The sequence below is a fragment of the Pseudopodoces humilis genome, chromosome 4 (genome assembly GCF_049639895.1).
Source record: "Pseudopodoces humilis isolate 2021_Gansu_Grassland_sample_001 chromosome 4, ASM4963989v1, whole genome shotgun sequence".
Classification (NCBI taxonomy): Eukaryota; Metazoa; Chordata; class Aves; order Passeriformes; family Paridae; genus Pseudopodoces; species Pseudopodoces humilis.
The window spans coordinates 45476693-45496103 of NC_142203.1; the positions used below are offsets into that span (position 1 = coordinate 45476693).

Genomic DNA, 19411 nt, shown 5'->3' on the forward strand with positions numbered 1-19411 from the left:
CCATAAGGCAAAGACTTAGCATGGCTGGAGTGCAAACAGTGTCCCAGTTAACTACAACATCCTCTGAGAAGGTTCTTCATGTAATCTGTCCTAATTTAGTAGAATGAATAAAGGCAAGTTAAGAAATAAAAAAGTGCAAGGGTTGCTGAAAAAGAGAGGGAAAGAGGCTAAAGATAAGGAGCAGAGAAATGAGGAAAGGAGAGAAGGCCTGTAGGGGATAGGGAAGAAAATACTGCTAACAGAAATACTGTGAAGAGGCAAGGAAGCTGAGCAGTTAAGTGGTGGAAAGGAGAAGCAGTGTGAAATTCAAATTTGAGAAGGCAAATTTTCAACATCACTACCATTTAAGAGATGTCTCATTTTTTAAAGTTTTAAATAGTATTATCCTAATATACATTAATCTTATGTTTTAAAGTAATTACATTGAATTACGCTAAAATGCTTCTAAATATTTAGAAGCATGATCGTTGAGGGTTAGGTGTCCTTTTTTTTTGGTTTTGTCATTCTGGCCTGCCCGTGGAATTTTTACCCATTAGCTGCAGAGACAACCTAACTGTGGGTATTTAGTGGGTGATTGATAAAGGACAAAGAGTGGCCGGGCCCAGTGGGGGAAGGGGGCAGGAAAGGAGGGTGGGGACAGTTTTTGGCTGGCTTTCTTCGGCTTCGGGAAAAGAGATTCGTTTGCTGGGTCGCGGAGCTGCTGCGGTGGAGAGAAGGGAATTTTCGCCATCACCCGGACGGAGCTGCTTCTTCTCCTTCTCCCCTCTTTGTTGGTGGCCTCGCACCCCCTGTCCTGCCGGGACGTGTGGCAGTGCCAGCCACCGCCGCGGAGCTGCTGATACACCTCATCCACCGGCCCAGGATCTCAGCTCATCCCTGCTGTTCCAGCTGAGTGTTCCTCGGAGCCCTGCAGGAGCACCGGGACTGACTGCCCGAGGGGTTTGTGAAAACAAAGCCTCTCCTCCATCCCGTCTCAGCCGAGAAGGCTGTCCCGGGGTCCCTGGTTCTGTTTTCTTGTTATTGCTGTAGTTATTGCTTGTTTGTTTGCCTGGTTATACTAGTAAAGAACTGTTATTCCTATCCCCAGATCTCTGCCTGAAAGCCCCCTGATTTCGAAATTATAATAATTCGGAGGGAGGGGGTCTACATTCTTTCATCCCAAGGGAGGCTCCTGCTCTCCCTAGCAGACACCTGTCTTCTAGAACCGAGACAGATTTTGGCCGCCCAACGTGGGGCTCGAGAGGAAAAGGGCAAAAAAGGAATAACAGTTCTTAAATAACCTAACTTTTGTGTGCTGGATTTAGAGACCTTGTTAGGTAGAACAATGTTGTTTAGCTTACCCAGGTTCGTGGGGCATGTGGTCACAGCTATATTTCTCCCATTTGCTGTACCTTACCTAATATGAGTCCTATAACTAAGGCTACTGTGGCTATTATCCAGTTTGTTTTGTGGGTTGATAAGGTGAGGAATTCATGGATGTTTAACGTCCTCTGGACGGCAGGCTCATGGATTCAGAGCTGTCACACACTAACTGGATGGTTTTCGGGTTACTTTAATAATGGTACCTACTGGGAGAAAAAGACAGCTGGGGAAATTTTCTCCCAACCTTTCACCCAGTTCCTTGGGCCTACCCCACCAGTTTTCGAAGGGTTAAAATCTTCTCTGAAGACAAATGACATCATACAGTGGCTGGTGTTGCTGATAGGCCTGTTCTACTTAGCCTTCAGAGACAAAGGGAAAGAGACCGGAGATGCTACTCCAGAGCCTGGCACAGCCCCAGAGACAGGGGGTGCTGCTCTAGAGCCTGCCCCTCAGAAATGAACCACCCAGAGTGGGTAGGGGTTCTGGTGAGGGAGATGCGTGAGATGAGCCAGAAGATAGAGTGCATTTCCTCAGCTGCTGGGAAACCCTCCCCCTGCCTCGAAGAGGGAGAGTCTGATGGTGCAGCAGTGGAACCCACAGACGTTACAACCGTCCAGGTTCCAGCTGAACCACAAGGGCAGTCACAGCCAGCAGCTGTTGCCCCTGTGGAAACGAGGAAGCCTAAGATGAAATCACAGCACCTTGTTGATAAGGATAAGAAAGGAGGGTCCTCACAACCCACAGGGGAGCCAGAAGTTGAAATCATTACTGAGTCTCTGACATATGACAGTCTCCGTAACTTGCAAAAAGACATTGTGAGGCGGGGGCGTGAGCCTTATACAACCTGGTTACTTCGGGTCTGGGACCTTATGGGTACAGGCGTGCAGCTGGATGGTGGTGAGGCAAGGAATGTGGGACCCTTGACCCAGGACTCAGGTGTGAATCAGGTATTCGTCAGGGAGCAAGGGCCCCTTTCCCTCTGGGAGTGGCTTTTGACGAGTGTAAGAGAGAGGTTTGTCCACAGAGAGAGAATGGAAGAGCACTATCATAGAAGGGACTGGAAAACCATTGAGGAAGGGATCCAACAACTGAGAGAAGTGGCAATATTAGAGGTCCTTTTTGGGAGGGGTGGACAGCATGATAATGACCCCGACAAAGTCAGGTGAACTGGGCAGATGTTGTGGAGTCTGGCAAATCTAGGGCCACGTGACTACACCACCTATATTGCACTGATTAACGCTGATAGCAGCCGAGAGACGGTGGGTTCTGTCACCACCAGGCTTAGAAATTACGACAGTATGGTCCATGGCCCGCAGCAGGCTAAGATTTCCGCTGTGATTAAGGAACTCAAAGAGGAGATGAGGGAAATGAGGGAAGAGATGAGGAAGAGCAGTTCCCATATGGCACCAGTGCGGGTCACAAGCCCAAAACTCCAAGCCCAGCATCCCCCAGCTAGAGAGAGAGGGTACACCTCACGAACTGAGCTGTGGTTCTTTCTACATGACCATGGGGAAGACATGGGAAAGTGGGATGGGAAACCCACTTCTGCCCTGGCAGCACGAATGCATCAACTCAGGGAGGGAACCGTTAACCAGAAAGGTTCCACTAAAGTGAAGGTAGCCTCAACCTCCCGTGACCAAACTGCCAGACATTACAGAAAAGAGGATGATCCCCTTGAAGGTACCTCTAGCATGTATGCCCAGGGAGGAGAGGATGACCAGTGCTAGAGGGGCCCTGCCTCTAGCCAGGAAGAGGCACGGGAAAACCGGGTCTTTTGGACAGTGTGGATTCGATGGCCTGGAACATCAGAGCCACAAAAATATGAAGCTTTAGTTGATACTGGTGCGCAGTGTACCCTAATGCCATCAGGACATGTGGGGGCAGAACCTGTTTCCATTGCTGGGGTGACAGGGGGATCGCAGCAGTTGACTCTGTTAGAAGCCGAGGTGAGCCTGACTGGGAAGGAGTGGCAGAAACATCCCATTGTGACTGGCCCAGAGACCCATGTATTCTGGGCATGGACTTCCTTCGGAATGGCTATTACAAAGACCCAAAGGGACTCACTCAGGTGGTCTTTTGGAATAGCTGCTGTGGAAGCAGAGGACATTAAGCAATTGAACACCTTACCTGGACTATCAGAGAACCCATCTGCAGTAGGACTCCTGAAAGTGGAAGAACAGTGAGTACCAATTACCACCTCGACGGTGCACCGCCGGCAGTATAGGACAAATCGAGATGCTGTGATCCCCATCCACAAGATGATCCGAGAGCTGGAGAGCCAAGGGGTGGTCAGCAAAACCCACTCACCCTTCAACAGCCCCATCTGGCCTGTCTGCACAAGTCTGACAGAGAATGGAGATTGACTGTGGACTATCGTGCATTGAATAAAGTGACTCCACCTCTGAGCGCTGCCATGCCAGACATGCTGGAGCTCCAGTACAAGCTGGAGTCCAAGGCAGCGAAGTGGTACGCCACTATTGACATTGCTAATGCATTTTTCTCCATTCCCCTGGCAGCAGAATGCAGGCCTCAGTTTGCCTTCACGTGGAGGGGAGTGCAGTACACCTGGAACCGACTGCCCCAGGGGTGGAAGCACAGCCCCACCATCTGCCATGGACTGATCCAGGCTGCCCTGGAAAAGGGTGAGGCTCCAGAACATCTGCAGTACATTGATGACATCATTGTGTGGGGGAACACAGCGGTGGAAGTATTTGAGAAAGGAGAAAAGATCATCCAGATTCTGCTAGAAGCTGGCTTTGCCATCAAGAAGAACAAAGTCAAAGGACCTGCTCGAGAGATCCAGTTCCTGGGAGTAAAGTGGCAAGATGGACGGCGTCAGATTCCCACTGAGGTCGTCAATAAGATCACTGCAATGTCTCCACCCACCAGCAAGAAGGAAACGCAAGCTTTCCTAGGTGTCATAGGTTTCTGGAGGATGTACATTCCTGAGTACAGCCAGATCGTGATCCCCAGATCTCTGCCTGAAAGCCCCTTGATTTCGAAATTATAATAATTTGGAGGGAGGGGGTCTACATTCTTTCATCCCAAGGGAGGCTCCTGCTCTCCCTAGCAGACACCTGTCTTCTAGAACTGAGACGATACAACGTATCTGGAGACATGACTCCAGATACCAGCTGAACACTTCCAAGAAGATTAAATTTGAGTTCTCCACTTTACACCTCTTCAATCTGGTTATTAAGACTTTACTTAGTTGTCAGTCATTGCTTAAATCCTACACCAACTTTATATTTTTTAGATTGAAGTTCACAAAAGGTCAGGTATGCAAGAGGTGTTGCCCCACTCTAATGCTTTTGAGACATTAACTTATTTACATGCATTTCAACTCAAAATGCAAGTGTAAAGTATCAGCAGAGTAATAAAGAATCACATTTCTCTTTAAACAGTGTATTTCAGACAGGCTTGTGGTCAGTCCAGAAGCACTACATTTTGACACTAGGTAAGAAAGCAGTCCTTTTGGAGAGCTACAGAAGAAATTAGTCCTTTTGGAGGTGGGAGGGCAACCTAGCTGCTGTTGATGGCACCTGCTGAACTCCTGGACAATGAAGACCCAGTTTTACCTGACAAGAAACAGCAATCTGATTCCAAATGAGGCAGCATTCTGGCCCCTATAATGCAATTGATAGCTCCTTCTCTGGTGAAACAGTGTAAGTAAAAATAAAATACTGCAAGAGTGTGCATGATGCGTCTTTATATCTCCCTAAAAAACATTTCTTCTTTCTGAAGTATTAAGAGAAAAAAAAATTTTTTTTTTCTTTTATGAGCCATGTTTATGGAAGAAAAAACTTTAAAACACAAGTACAAGATTTAAAATTCTAGTAATACAGTTTTTAAGCAGCTGCTCTATGATTAATTCATCTCATTAAGTCCTCTTACCAGAACTGATTTATGTTTGAAAGACAAGCCCTATGCAGAGGATAAGATCTGATGACAGAATTATAATGTTACCTTTGAAATCACTTGCTTCCTCAATTTGGTAAGAACTTTTTTATTGACAAGTGAACACAGAAATGAGAAAGTGTTTATTATTTTGAGGAAAATTATCAGCAGAATTATGCATATCTTTCACCATGTAACCTATCAAGCATAAATCTAAAATTAATAAACAAGTGAAAATAAATACAAATTAGGAAGCTCCTAAAACTACATTTATGTTTGTCCAATTAATTAGAAAAAGTGGACCTACAGCACAATTAGATAATGCATGACTAAATCATGCATGAATGCAAAAATGGTATGAATCTACTTCTTCGTAAATTTATAATGATTATATGCTAACACTGAAGATATGTCACTACTTGACTGTATTACTACTCAAAATTTAAGTCTTCATTTTACTACTGCACTTTTCATTTTAAATTTCCTCAAAACACCTAATAGGAACTGCAAAGAAGTATATATAAATCTGCATGAACAAATGCTGAAGATAGAGGGAGCAAGCTGGGGCAGGTGGAAGGGAAAGGCAGATAAGAGTAGCAAACAGGCACAGGAAGCAGGAGAATGAGACCCAGGCAGAGTAGCAGGCAGAGACTGAAGGAAAGCTCAGGAGTAGGTAGGGCAGAGAGAGCAGGCACGCAGGGAGAGGGAAAGCAAGGGCACTAGAGAGTGGGTACACGTGGTGCGTGTGCACACAGCAGCAAGTGCACAGACAGGAGGGCACGCGTGCAGTGGAGAGTGTACAGAGGGCAGTAGATCATGAGAGCATGTGAGAGTGACAAAAACAAGGGAGGCAAGACTCAGTGAAAACTTACCATCTCAAACCCCCCCGAAGGAGAGAATCACAGAATCATTATTGTTGGAAAAGACCTCCAAGACCATAAACCCTTGACTGAACACCACCACACCAACAAACTATAGCACTAAGTGCTACATCCAGCTGTTCCTTGAATGCTTCCAAGGATGATGACTCTACCATATTCCTGGTAAATCCATTTCAATGCTTTAGCATCTTCCTGATGCCCAACATGAAACTCCCCAGGCACAGTTTGAGCCTATGTCCTCTTGTCCTGTTGCCAGTTGCCTGGAAGAAGAGACTGACTGAAACCTGACTACAACCTCCTTTCCGGTAGCTGTAGAGAGCAATGAGATGCTATTGGAGGTTAGGATTTTTTGAGTTTTTTCTTTCTCTCGGGAAATTTTCTCCTATATGTTGCCTAAGAGATGGTAATGATGATACTTGGGAGACAGAGGATGTGGCTGGGAGGAGGAGGAGGGAGAAGGGTGCAGTTTGCTGCTGTCTCTTGGCTGAGGGGGCTTTCTCTTGGCAAGAGCCGAGAAGCTGTGAGATTTTGGCTGGGGGTGAGGGGCTGGGCCCGTGCCCCTCTCTCTCTCCTGGGATCCGAGTGCACAGGAGTGGTTTTGGTGACGGACTGCCAACTGAGGCCAGAGGATTCGCTGCCACTACAGAGCTTTTGTCCTTCACCTTACCATGGGTGAGTGTCTGCTCGCAAGAGCAGCTGTTGAACTGGGACCTTTCCAACAACCCATCTCACCGGGAATGGGACCCTGACCCCCGAACCCCCTGGAGGGAGACAGTCCCGGCTGCTTGCAGTAGCTGCCTGCGGCAACCCGCCCGCCTCTGCCCAGCCCCGCTGTTTTCTGCCGCTGCTTTGGGGTTTTTGTTACATTTTAACCCGACACCCCGTGCCCGCTCGGGCTCCCGCGGCTCCTGGCACGGCTGGGGAGTCCTTGCTACCCTTTGTTGGCCACCCGGGTGTGGCCGCCTCCGCTGCTCCGGCCGGCTGCTCCGAGGCTCTGCCGCCGTCCATCCCACCCTGCGGAGGGGCTCTGGGCCCTGCCGTCCCTGGGTGTGCAAAGGGACCCTTCCCATGGCCGCCCCGGCCCGCCCCGGCCCTGCCCGGAGCTGCAGTGAGGGGAGAGCGCCCGCGGCCCGGAGGCTGGGCCTGGCCTTGTGCTCGGCTTGGGCCAGCGCCACAGCTGTTGTTGCTTGTTTGTCTTGTTACACAGATATAGTAATAAAAAAAAATGTTATTCCTTTTCCCATAACTTTGCCTAAAAGCCCCGTAATTTCAAAGTCGTAATAATTTGGAGGGAAGTGGAACATTTTCCATTCCAAGGGAGGTTTCTGCCTTCCTTGGCAGACACCTGACCTTTAAACCAGGACAGCCTTCTTTTCCCCAAGCTAAACAACACCGGCTCCTTTAGCCACTCCTCACAGGACTTGTGCTCCAGAGCCTTCCTCAGCTCTGCTGCCTTTCTGTGGACATACTCCAGCCCCTCAATCTCCATTCTGTAGTGAGTGAGAGAGGGGCCCAGGACTGGACACAGCACTTGAGGTTTGGCCTCCATCAGTGCCGAGCACAGAGGGACAATCCCTGTCCTGGCCCTGCTGGATACACCACTGCTGGTACAGGCCAGGATGCCACTGGCCTTCTTGGTCACCTGGGCACAGCTGGCTCATGTGAAGCCACTGTCAACCAGCACCCCCAGATCCTTTTCTGGTTCCTTTTCTGTGTTCAACTAGTATCTGGAGTCATGTCTTCAGATAGCCTGGATCATGCCGATAAATATTTAGAAGTAATTTTATCATAAATCAAGTATAATTCCTTTAAAGCATAACATTAACATATGTGTCTGAGGTACCTAAATTTGCAGCAAGAAGTTTCATGCCAGTTTCTACCCTTTTATGTCTACCTCTCCAAACAGAAGAAACCTAAACTGATAAGATACCAACGCTTAATTACTTATACATAAACATTTACATCTCATTGGATTTATTTGTTTGTTTGTTTGTTTGTTTATTTCTTTAGGGGCTTAATGAATTGTCTTTAGGTAAGAAGGCTTGACATTAGTATCAATTACATATTTGATGTAAAAGTACTTGAGACAATTCAGAACTAGTTGAGTTGCCTTGAGACAATTAGAACTAGTGAATGCCCACTTTTTGTCCACTATAGAACTATTTCAGAAGAGAGTGTTGATGTTATTAAGTAACCTTATCCTCATTCTAAAGATGTAACACAACTGAACTCAGTATTTTATAAAGAGCTGATGACCTTTACTAGGTAATTTAAATAGTCATCTGCCAGGCAAGACTACTAGAATTGGCAATACCATGTCATTTTAGCTGCCTTTACAACCCTGTATCCTGTATTCATATAAGGCTTCATATATGATTCCACTTTTTGACTCCAGTAGGAACATCATGGCATGGCCCAAACAGCACACCTTCAATGCTGCGTTCATTGCATTCCAGGGGTTTGAAAACAATACTATAGTTTTTCACTTTCAGACTTAAGTAACTAACAGCACAATTTTGTGACATAACATTCTTCACAGCAATTAAACATCAGGTTAGATTTTTTCAAGGCTATAGCTACCATATTTTAATCTTAGAGATATTACACCTTTTTCATTATTTATGCAACTGAAGTGACATTTTCGAACTACTACAGTAATTCTGCTGCAGTCCTAAGAATTTAACAAATGCCTACAAATTAAGTAATACTTTCACTACTTGCATGGGGCTTTAGAAGATGCTTCGTGCAAGGATATGCTTGTTGAGTAACTTAACATTTCAACCTACAACATAACTTTGCAATTTAGGAGCCATTTCATAAAGTACAGGTTTTGGAGAAGATACACAGAATGGTGTGTCCAAATATTTAATTTCACTACCTAGAGGTCGAAACTAGAGGGTACAATTCTTTAAAAGATGCATACTACTTCCATATGATGAGGAAGTGCTACACTCAGACCAATTTTACAATAATTACTGGTCTCAGCCCCTACTACAAACTGCATGCATGAATAATAAAAATAGAACAGTGTCATCTTCTGTCAGTACTCAACAGTTCTGATAGCCAGTGCTTCATCCCTATCACACTGTCTAATTTAAGAGCTTAATTTTTCATGCAACTTTTAAAAATATACCATCAAATACCAATGAATTTAGACTTGGGAAAAAACTCCCAATGTCTAAAACTTGCAGATAATAAGGCCTTTAACTGAGTCGTACTTATCACAGACTAACTACAGCAGTTCTAGAGGACATGCAGGCAAACAATCCCACTGACTTTAAAGAGAAGTGTCCATAAAGTGATTACTCACAGTTTCCTCATTCAAGATTACAGGATTGCTCTTAATGTAGTTTTGCATGAAATTAACATCAATTAGCTGACTCCCAGCTATAAAAGACACATTTTATAAGAAAATCTCTACAATGTGCTTAGAAAGTTATCAAAAAGCACTGTGTAACTAGAAATAGAGTAATTAGAGATAGGGAGAGGAAGAGGGAGAGAAGGGGAAGGAAGAGAAGCGAAAGGGAGAAGTAGAATGGGAAGGAGGAAAGGAACTTCAGTGATACAAACTGAACCACTGGAGCTGTTTGTGGACACAGAGAGTAACCAAGTGTAACTGAAGCTGGTAAACAAAAAGTAGGTTTACACCACTGCACTACCAGTGCAGCACATACATTACTGTGGATTAGCTATAGTGCAAGTAAGTACTCTGTACAAATGTGAAATGTAACTTTTTATACTACTGTTTCTGTTCTTAGAAATAATGATGGAATAGGCTGGTTTGGAAATGCTTCTGCAATCACTGGAAGGTCAAAAAAGAACGGAAGCTGGGATGAAAAGAAAAAGCAGAAGCAGGTATCACCAAACAGGCTCCCAAATTAGAAGTACTAGTATTTAAAAGTTGGTGATTTCTATGACAGCTTCTTAGAAAAAAGATGCACCTGTGGAGTTTTTCGCGCAGCTTTAAGAGTGATCATCACTGTATGGGGAAGCATTTGCAACATACCCTCTGCCAGAGACATACAGCTGTGCTTACTACAGTGTACAGGAATCTCACAGTTACCATAATTACTACTTTATTTTGGAAACATATTAATAAACACATAATTTAAATATTTTTCATATTGAAAGACATGCATCTAAAAGGGTAACAGTGAGAAATTTCCAGTTTAGAATCTGACTTTCTTGAATGCTTGGTTTTGTGATGCTGTTCCTGCAATTGTATCCTGTGTGTAGAACTGAAAATCTACAATAAATTAAAAAAGGTTACTACAGAAAAGTATACCTTTTATATCAGGCAATATTAGGCAATTTATATTAGGCAAATATTAGGCAATATTTGCATTTCCTAATATCCTTGCACTTCACTTGACTACCTTTACTCTCTCTCTGATTCAGACAGAAAAGCATAGTGAAAGAAGTATGTACTCACTCTGCCTTTTGTTCTCTCATTGGGAAAATGAAATATTCTGCTTTTAACAAGAATGTATTCTGCACAGCTACAAAGACTAAGGCATAGTTTGTACAGAAGAAGACATGAATTTAGAAATAATAAGGAGGCATTGCACAGAATCCATTTTCAGAGCTGAAGATGTGTACATTTTCAGTTGTTTTCTCATCTTTTCCCCAGTTTCCTCCTAAAAAAACTAGTATTTTGAAATATATAAGTATTTAAACCTACATAAACAAAATAGCTCCTATACTAAAATATTACAATTAGCAGTTCCTTTTAAATTATGAGTGCTAAAGATAATTTTTAATTCTAAAACTGAAATATGAAAAAATATGATACTGACCAAGTAGCAGCATAAAAATCTTGTCTTTCTTTACACCGCATTTTTAATTTCTATTTGTCTTGCTTAAATTAAGCAGAGGAAAGGGGGGCAGGATAGAATAATATTGATTTTCAAATATAGTTTCAAATATGGTTTTCCATGTAAGTTTCTTGTCAGTTATTTAATATTATAGTTTTAATTAATACCTAATTAAAAGTTCACATCATCTCTGAAATACCACATCCAACAGTATATATGAAAATTATTTCTCTTTCAACTGTTGACTACAATAGTTTTGAAGCATTTTCTTCTTCACGCATTCAGAGCAGTCCAGCTTCTTGTTCTCAGTTGCAAAAAATGAAAACAAGAAACAGGATTATTTTAGACTCTAACCTGAAATGCTGCAGCCTCTGGCCTGCCCTTCAGCCCTTCCTCTGAAAAGGTCTCCAGGTGCAGTTTGGGTAGCTCCAGGGTGAAGTCATTCGTGGCTGCTGCAGTACACGGCAGCAAGGCCTGATCTCTGACCTAAAGGGAAGAAAACAGCATCAATGGTAATTCCCCTTCAGACACATTAACTGGGATGAACTGGGTCCCCTTGAGCCCACTGAGTGGACTTGCATTGATCGCTGGACCTGAAATCCATGAATAAATTTAGGACTAATTGATTTTTCGTTGCAAATAAATCTCTAATTCAGAGTGCTGGGAGAGAATGTTAAGAAGAAAAAGCATCTTCCCCTGGTCTGAATGAGAAGAAAAAGACACTAAGGGCTCTGTAGCCCAGCTGGCATATACATTTCACAGATCTGTCGCCTGTAAAAACCTCATAAGAAAAGAAACAGTAATTGTACTTCCAACTGAAACAAACATGAGCTGTGAAATTAAAAAGTTCATGTGATCACATCAGTGAGAAGCTGGCATGTGAGTTCTGTCTACTCTGGTGTAAGTCCTCCAGAATAAGGTTCATTTAGAAACAACTCAGTCAAAATTCAGAATAAATGAAAAATCCACAAATAAGGCAAAATTAACTAACCTGCAGCTTTCCAATAAGGGGGGGGAAGAATGGGAGGAAGAAAGAAATGCTTGCATTTTGCGGACTCGGTGCAAGACTTAAGGCACTGAGTGGTATTAATGGACTCTAGCGCGGTTTCCAGGCAGGGGGCAGGCCCGGGTTTGCACAAAGCGTGTCCGGGCCGTGTCCGGGCCGTGTCCGGCGGTGTCCGGGCCGTGTCCGGCGGTGTCCGGGCCGTGTCGGGCAGCCGGACGCGCTCAGCCCGAGCCGCCCGGCGACCCGCGCGCCGTTGGTGTCGCAGTGCCACCTGCCGGCCGCGCGCGGCAGCGCCGCCCGCGCTTTTGTCCTCGGGCACGGCGCGGCACAGCGGGAAGGCCGGAGCGCCCCGGGAAGCGCAGCGCTGCCCTGCCTATCGCAACATGTCGTGCCTCTGTCTGCCGGCACGGACGGCCTGTGGGACGTTCTTAACGCGCACCTTTCCACAGCAACACCGCAGCCTATGTTGGTGCACCGCACCGTGCCACGCACCCATATTTCATTCTATTTAATACAAAATTTACAATGTCTGCCTCCAGGAGATCCCAGTAGTCAGATTATATTCTAATACAGATGGATAGACACACATACAAATATATATTAGTACAAACGAATAGATTAAATCCATTCATTTGGATTCTGTTGAGTAGCAAGAGTGAGTACTGCAAAAATAATTTACTGTTTTAATGACCTAATACACAGTCTAATACTAAGACATATACTGAATATATACTCAAACATATACTGGATGTATTACAAATACATATAAATCAATAGATATGCCATTTACTAAGTACTTTTTAATAAATGTCAATTTTTTATTAGAGGCTGCCTTGCCCACAAGAATGCACTGAACATGAATTAAAACATAGATCTCTTCATTTTAAATCCCAGATTATTTTTCTTTAACCACTTATAAAATTAGAGTCTTGTAAAATGTTGATTATGAGTGAACAGATTTCAAATAATAGTAGAGCCTTTGAAATCTGCTGTGATTGAAAGAAACATGGGAAAATCTACTGATACAAAGAAGAAGAGATTTTATTTTATTCGTTCCTCTGTTCTGTGGGAATAGGGAGCCCTACATTTCCCAAGTTGACCTAAAGAATTCCTGTCAATACCTGTGGCTGCCAAACATATGCACTATGATGCAATTTTTATAACAGGAAAGGTCCTCTACACATTTTTTGCACACATAGTGCACTAGGTTCAGGATATACAGTCCTATGGAACAAACATACTCTCTAGAGTGTTCTGTCAGCATGTGTAATTCTGGTCAGATGTTAACCTTGCTGAATATAACAAAATACATTGCTTTAAATACACACACGCACGCGCGCGCACACGCACACACACACACTTGATTTACATTTTTATAGCTTATATATACACCAACTTTTCAGTGTCTTTGCTGCCAGTATGCACACAGATAAAAGAAAACATTAATGTGGATTAAGGTACTAAGAATTTATCAACATCAAACCACCAGTGTTTTGCCTTCTACCCTTCTGAACCGTAGTCAATAGATCTAAATATTTTACTGCACCCTGGCCAATTCATTGTTTGATGTTTAAAAACTCAAACAGAATCAAAGAAAATTTATTAAATTTCAGCCCCCAAATGAGATACTATTAGCTTTGAAAGTCAAGTTTAACTGCGATATTGATGATTCTCTTTTTTCTGTGACAAAATTCACGAGGGAAATCCCTATGTCAAAGTACAAAAGCAGATTGCTAATACTAGGGGGAAAAAAACAATGTATAAGCAATGTAGGTATAATATATACACAATACAGACAGTAGAAGTCCTTTTAACCCTATTAGTTTCAAACTCTCTATTTCGGTATTGGGGTCTGACACTCACTGAACAATAAAATATAAACCTTGTTTTTTAAATGGCTGCATTGTGGTAAACAAATGCCATTAATACCACTGCATCAGAAAAGTACGTATTAACTTCTTAAAGAGTGTGATTTTTGATATGATGATTCACAATTAAAAAAATAAATAAGCTTTTTTTTTGTGTTTGTAAATACTTAGACTGCAGAGAGTACATCTCATTATCAGTATGTATACTGAGAAACTGAAAATTAAGACGGACTTTCCCTTTGAAAAATACTCATGATGATTCAGGAAAAATTTTAAGTACAGAATACTGGATATATGCTGTACAAATATCACTATATTGTTTCACTAGAAGTGAAAATATTCCAGGTTGCCTACCTATTCAAGGACTGGAAAGCTATAATGGCCATGCCTGCATGGAATCATGTTGGAGAGACCAGATCTGTATGAAATCTTAGTAAAGAACTAATTCAGTAAATTCTGTCTATTGGCTTTTTGAGATCCAGAAACAAAACAACAGGAGTTGGGAAACTGTACTTATTTGCTCATTCTCTAATGCTAGAAAAACAATATGCACATACAAACTTGCATTACAGAACTACGAGGCAATGGTAAAATGGATGATTTAATTTCCTTTTTAAAAGAGAGTTTTTTTGGAAGCTCAACAGACAGAAGAACCATCTTATGCAAATAAGCTTTAAAATACAATTTTCAGAGATTTTTTGTATTTAATGACATTTTTTTCCCTCTATATGAAATCTAAATTTTGTCTGAAAGGTCTCCTGAGGCTAGAGAGCTTTATGTTCAAATCTAAAACACCTAATCATCTAATCAGGCTTATTGCAATGATCAAAAATGTCTAAAACCAGTTTCACTTCCCTATGCTCTAAAATTAATATAGAGAAAAATTATATAAATTTATATTTATCCAATGTTAGTGGTTTTGGCCATTTCTGATTTTGGTAAACATAATTTTAGCTGAGACTGTGAAAAGTTACAAGAATGATTTTATACAGAGTAAATTATCATGACAGCATGTTTCTAAATACGATCATTAGATTTTTCTTTTAGTTTAGACATACATAAATACTATCTGAAAACAGATAGTATTTGCCTGAAAACAGGCAAAATCACAAATGGATCCACACTCTTCTACAATACTCATAGCATTTTAAAGTAAAGGAGAAGAGTGACTTATGACAGTGTTTAACTTTTTAATTAATTAGGAGAGCAACAAAGAAGACAACACTATAGCCACTCAATTTAAAATCAATAAAGTACTCATTAATTCAGATCAAAGCTGAAACTGAATAATAAACTGAAGTTACGTTATTGACTGAACCAAGGTCTAGAATTTGATGGGCTAATTCTGCATGTCCAAAAATGAACTTTAAAATTTTCTGCTGCTCAAGTTAATAATAGTTTTGTCTGCAGTCCACTCCAGCTCTCACTTTGGTTTTTCTAAGCACAGTTTGATGTGGTATATCCAGTTATGCCAATAGAGGTATGGTACTAAACACTAGCAAGTTGTAAATGGTATTAGAATGTGCTCAGCCCTTCCTAATGACTTTTCCCAGTTGCTATTTGACTGGTACAACAAACCTGAGATTTTAATCTTTATTTTGTTCCTAATGAAATGCTTTCTTATGGTGAAAAAAATTATAAAATTATTTATATATATAAACTTCACAATGTAAGCTATATGCAAGAACACTTTGTAAGTTCAAAGTTCACCAACCCTATACTAAAAAAATACTTATTTTTGGGCTTATTTTTATTTAATTTCCTACTCATTTTAAATAGCTTATCACCTGCAATTTAAAGAACAGAACAAGATTTGATGAGAAGTGAATTGAAAAGAGTGCTTCAATTTGTTTGTCCTTGAGATGACCATATTGCTTATATAACAGAAGCTGCAAAGACAGAAATCATTCTAAAAGAGCAAAATGGTTTCTACCACACTGCTATGTGTTCTGCATGTGTGACATACAATAGACAAAAAATTAGTTTAGAACTTTTTAAGTAGAAGAAAGCAGTTTGAACATAAATCTTAGTCTTACCCACAGTCTTGCAAGTATGTGGCTGATTCAGGTTCATAGTGTCAATACCTCCATGGCAGCATGTACACTGGGGGCCATATTACACAGATTAAGAATACACTCATTTACTGGACACAGTCCTTTGCCATGGGAAGCATTTTACCAGAAATAAGTTACATAGTAGCTGCTTTAAGAAGGCAAGTCTTTGTTGTAGTGTTGTACAAATGATCATAGAACTAAGAAGAATAATAAAAAAATTATATACATTGTTGGAGAGAATTAAACCTTCAAGAACACTTCCTATTTTTCTCATGTTTAGTATGAATTGTTAAAAGTTTTCTTACTCTATATTAAAAATACATGTGAATATACAGGAAGGAAGTTGCACCAACAATAATAATACTGAATAGTTTTGATAGCAGTAGTTCTTCAAGTTGCTGATACAGATTCTTTTCCTCATTATACATTCTCTGTATAATGAATTTCTATATACATATACTTTGGGATCTCTAGTGATCAACCTAAGTGTTATTCATTTAAGGGAATACAGACCCCAAATGATTTGCTGCAAGATTTGACACAAGAATATCCAAAGAAGTACATCCCACAGCACCCTGTTAGATCATAGTCAATTTGTTAATATTGGTTGCTCTTAACACCAGTCTGAGTCTGCTCTGAAAGTAAGGAAATTACTACAAAAAGTATATATTCATCTTACTGAATGAGGGCCTGTATAATTTAAGATACAATATTTTCTATCAGGATGTTTCAACAATCAATGATTTTAGCACTCCAGAAGTAAAGAGACTGCCTGTGACAAGACTGTATCTTAAACTGAAGGCACTTATAATCAACCACCTAAAAACTGGAGAATTATAGACACAATTAGAGAGAAAATGAGGTGACAAATGGTATTTGGAACCAAATTAGTCAATTGAGCTGCAAAAACACCCCACCAAAGCTTTTTTTTTCCCCTGAGAGGGGTGAAAACCAAACTACACCAAATTACAATGTATTTTGCTTAAACAAGAATGTCATACAGGTGGGAAAGGGAAACAATTGGATGGGTATCTTTTATGTGGCCATCACAGTTAGGTTTGAGTAGTCATTAAAAGCCATCAGATCATTGCACGTTCCTTCATCAAAAGAAGAAATACAAATTCAAGGGTCTGACTTCTGTTGATAGTGGAGGTTTAAATAGCATTTTGGCATACCTTAGTGTAGGTGGCCATACATTACCACAATTAGATATACCGAATATTTACCTCAATAGAATAACTACTGAAAATTTCTGTATTAGCAAACTGATTCAGTGACTATCCTTTCTGATTACTGACATACAAATCTGTATTTAATTACAAAACAAGCCATTTCACAGGTGGTTTCTAGGAAAGCATTAATTACTTTATAACAGTGTTTGTGTAAGGAGACATATCTCATAAAACTGATGTTTTGGGTTTGATGTGCTTGGCTTTTTTTTTGGCTTTTTTTTTTCCCCCCTTCAAGACTAATCAAGATTATGGAAATTAATTTTCAGAGCAGAGTACCACCCCAGATTTACCTATAAGATAAATTCAAGCTTTCTTACATTACTACGTACACACACTACATGGTCTGTTGAATAAGATGTTCATTTGATCCAGAGTTGTTTTTTTGCAAATGTTGACCACAGCAACTAAGCTTCTATGAGCAGCAAGATGGGCACTAGAATACACCCCCTATGAAAAGATTTCAGTGACCTTGGGCTGAAAAGGAACCTGTGTCTGGAGAAAATAACAGTTAATTAATTTAATAATTCCACAATTCTCCAATGATTTCTCCTTACTCAAGGCAAACTATACTCAAGTATTCAGCCTTAAAAAAACCTAAAAATTCAATAAAAACTTCACCTCAACCAACCAAAACAAGCAAACAATCCCCCACAAATAAAACCAAAAAATCATCCTAATACCAACAAGGAAAACCAAAAGATAAAGGCAAATGCATCCTGAAATTAATTATTTAGATATGTCCAAACCGAAACAGTTAAGCACATGGATATGACATTCGGCAATGTCTTATCTTTACTTTGTGAAGGTTTTTAAATCCCTCTTGAGCTGGAGTACCATTTTTAGCTTGGCTAGGTCAGAATGACACTGAACAATATGAGTGATGACACACTAGACAGCTATATGGACAGAGTTGTCATCAGCAAGCCAGCTGTGCTAACACCTGTATGTCCTGCACAACCGATCTTTAGGAACACGGATCAAGAAAGTCAGATTGCTAGGAGGGGAAACAAAAGTCATTCATCAAACACTGAAATTAAGAAGCATTCATTTGAGATGGAAGAGGAGAAAAATAAGTATTTTGACTGCATTTTTTTTCTTAACACAGAGAAATAATAGCTGATTTCCTATTGTAAACTTCCTACAGGAGGTATTTAGAATTTTAACAACTGGGTTTTCTTTGTGATTTTTTTGCATGTACACATACTCACTGTTTCAATAGACTTGTCATAGGGCCAGTTGAGAACAACCCAGGACCACAGTGATGGACAGATTTTGAGCACACACACAAGTAGGCTTCACTCTTACTATTATGTGTCTAACACACAGAAAAGCCATCTTGGGAGTTTCATTAGGTTAGGAAAAAAATTTAGATCACTAAAACAAGGGCTTTTAAATCATTACTGATATAACTAAATAATAGGATGGACTATAGGTCCCAGTTAACTGAGAGAAATGTGGCTTATCAGTATACCTGAATGTGTCAGGTCATATCTACTGGAGTCTGACTGAGACAGCTAACTTAAGTCTCATAAGTGTTCTCTTCTTCCAGGACCTGATCAATTTGTGGTCTCCTTGCTGCAACTAACAATTATTGACACTTACACTGAGCGTTTTTACGGATGTAGTCACTTGTATATGGACTTAAACCTATAGTAAATTAATTCCTTGCAGGCCATAAAACTGTCATCATAAGGAAAAGCATTTGATTGCTATGGACCACATTAGAAATAACAATCTACTGCTAAAACCTTACTAATTCTCAAGTATTCAATGGCCCCACTCCATCTCCAACTGTATTATAAAACTGTATTATATGTGCTGTATTATAAAAACTCAAACCATTAAATTAGACAAAGAAAGGTAGTTCTGCCTTTGTGTATCCACAAATATATAGCTGGATGGATTAGCGTTCATATTTTTATTTCAACCGATAGAATCATAGGACCAGATCTTATAAACAGACAGTTTAGGGGCATTTCAGAGGAGGCAACAGGGGTGGCAGTGAGGCAATGAAACACAATAGTGGAAGGAATTCAAGGCATGACTGCTGACAGGTCTGCATGGAAGTTGTTCTGCTAGCTAGCTAGCATATGAACCTTTCAATCAGCAGAAATTAAGTGCATTACAGAAATGGACAAAGAGTAATTCTTCTGACCAAGTGCCAGAAGGAAAGGAGCATACTGGGTAGCTGTTTTTATCCCTGACGTGTCCCCAAAGTGTCAGAATGAGTAGGTTGTTAGGTGGTATTGGGAAAAATAAAGAGAACATTGTATTGTATTAACATGCTAAAACAGCCA

General features: G+C 41.0%; 1 protein-coding gene across 2 annotated transcripts in view; it reads right to left on the minus strand.

The window, feature by feature from the left end:
- The window catches only part of CCDC171 (coiled-coil domain containing 171), a 165497-nt gene that overhangs the window by 43246 nt on the left and 102840 nt on the right, over positions 1-19411 (minus strand). For both annotated transcript variants that reach the window (XM_088054189.1, XM_088054188.1), the window contains exon 24: positions 11309-11440. In XM_088054189.1, the coding sequence (XP_087910315.1) occupies positions 11309-11440 (132 nt within the window). The remainder of the gene's footprint in view (positions 1-11308; positions 11441-19411) is intronic.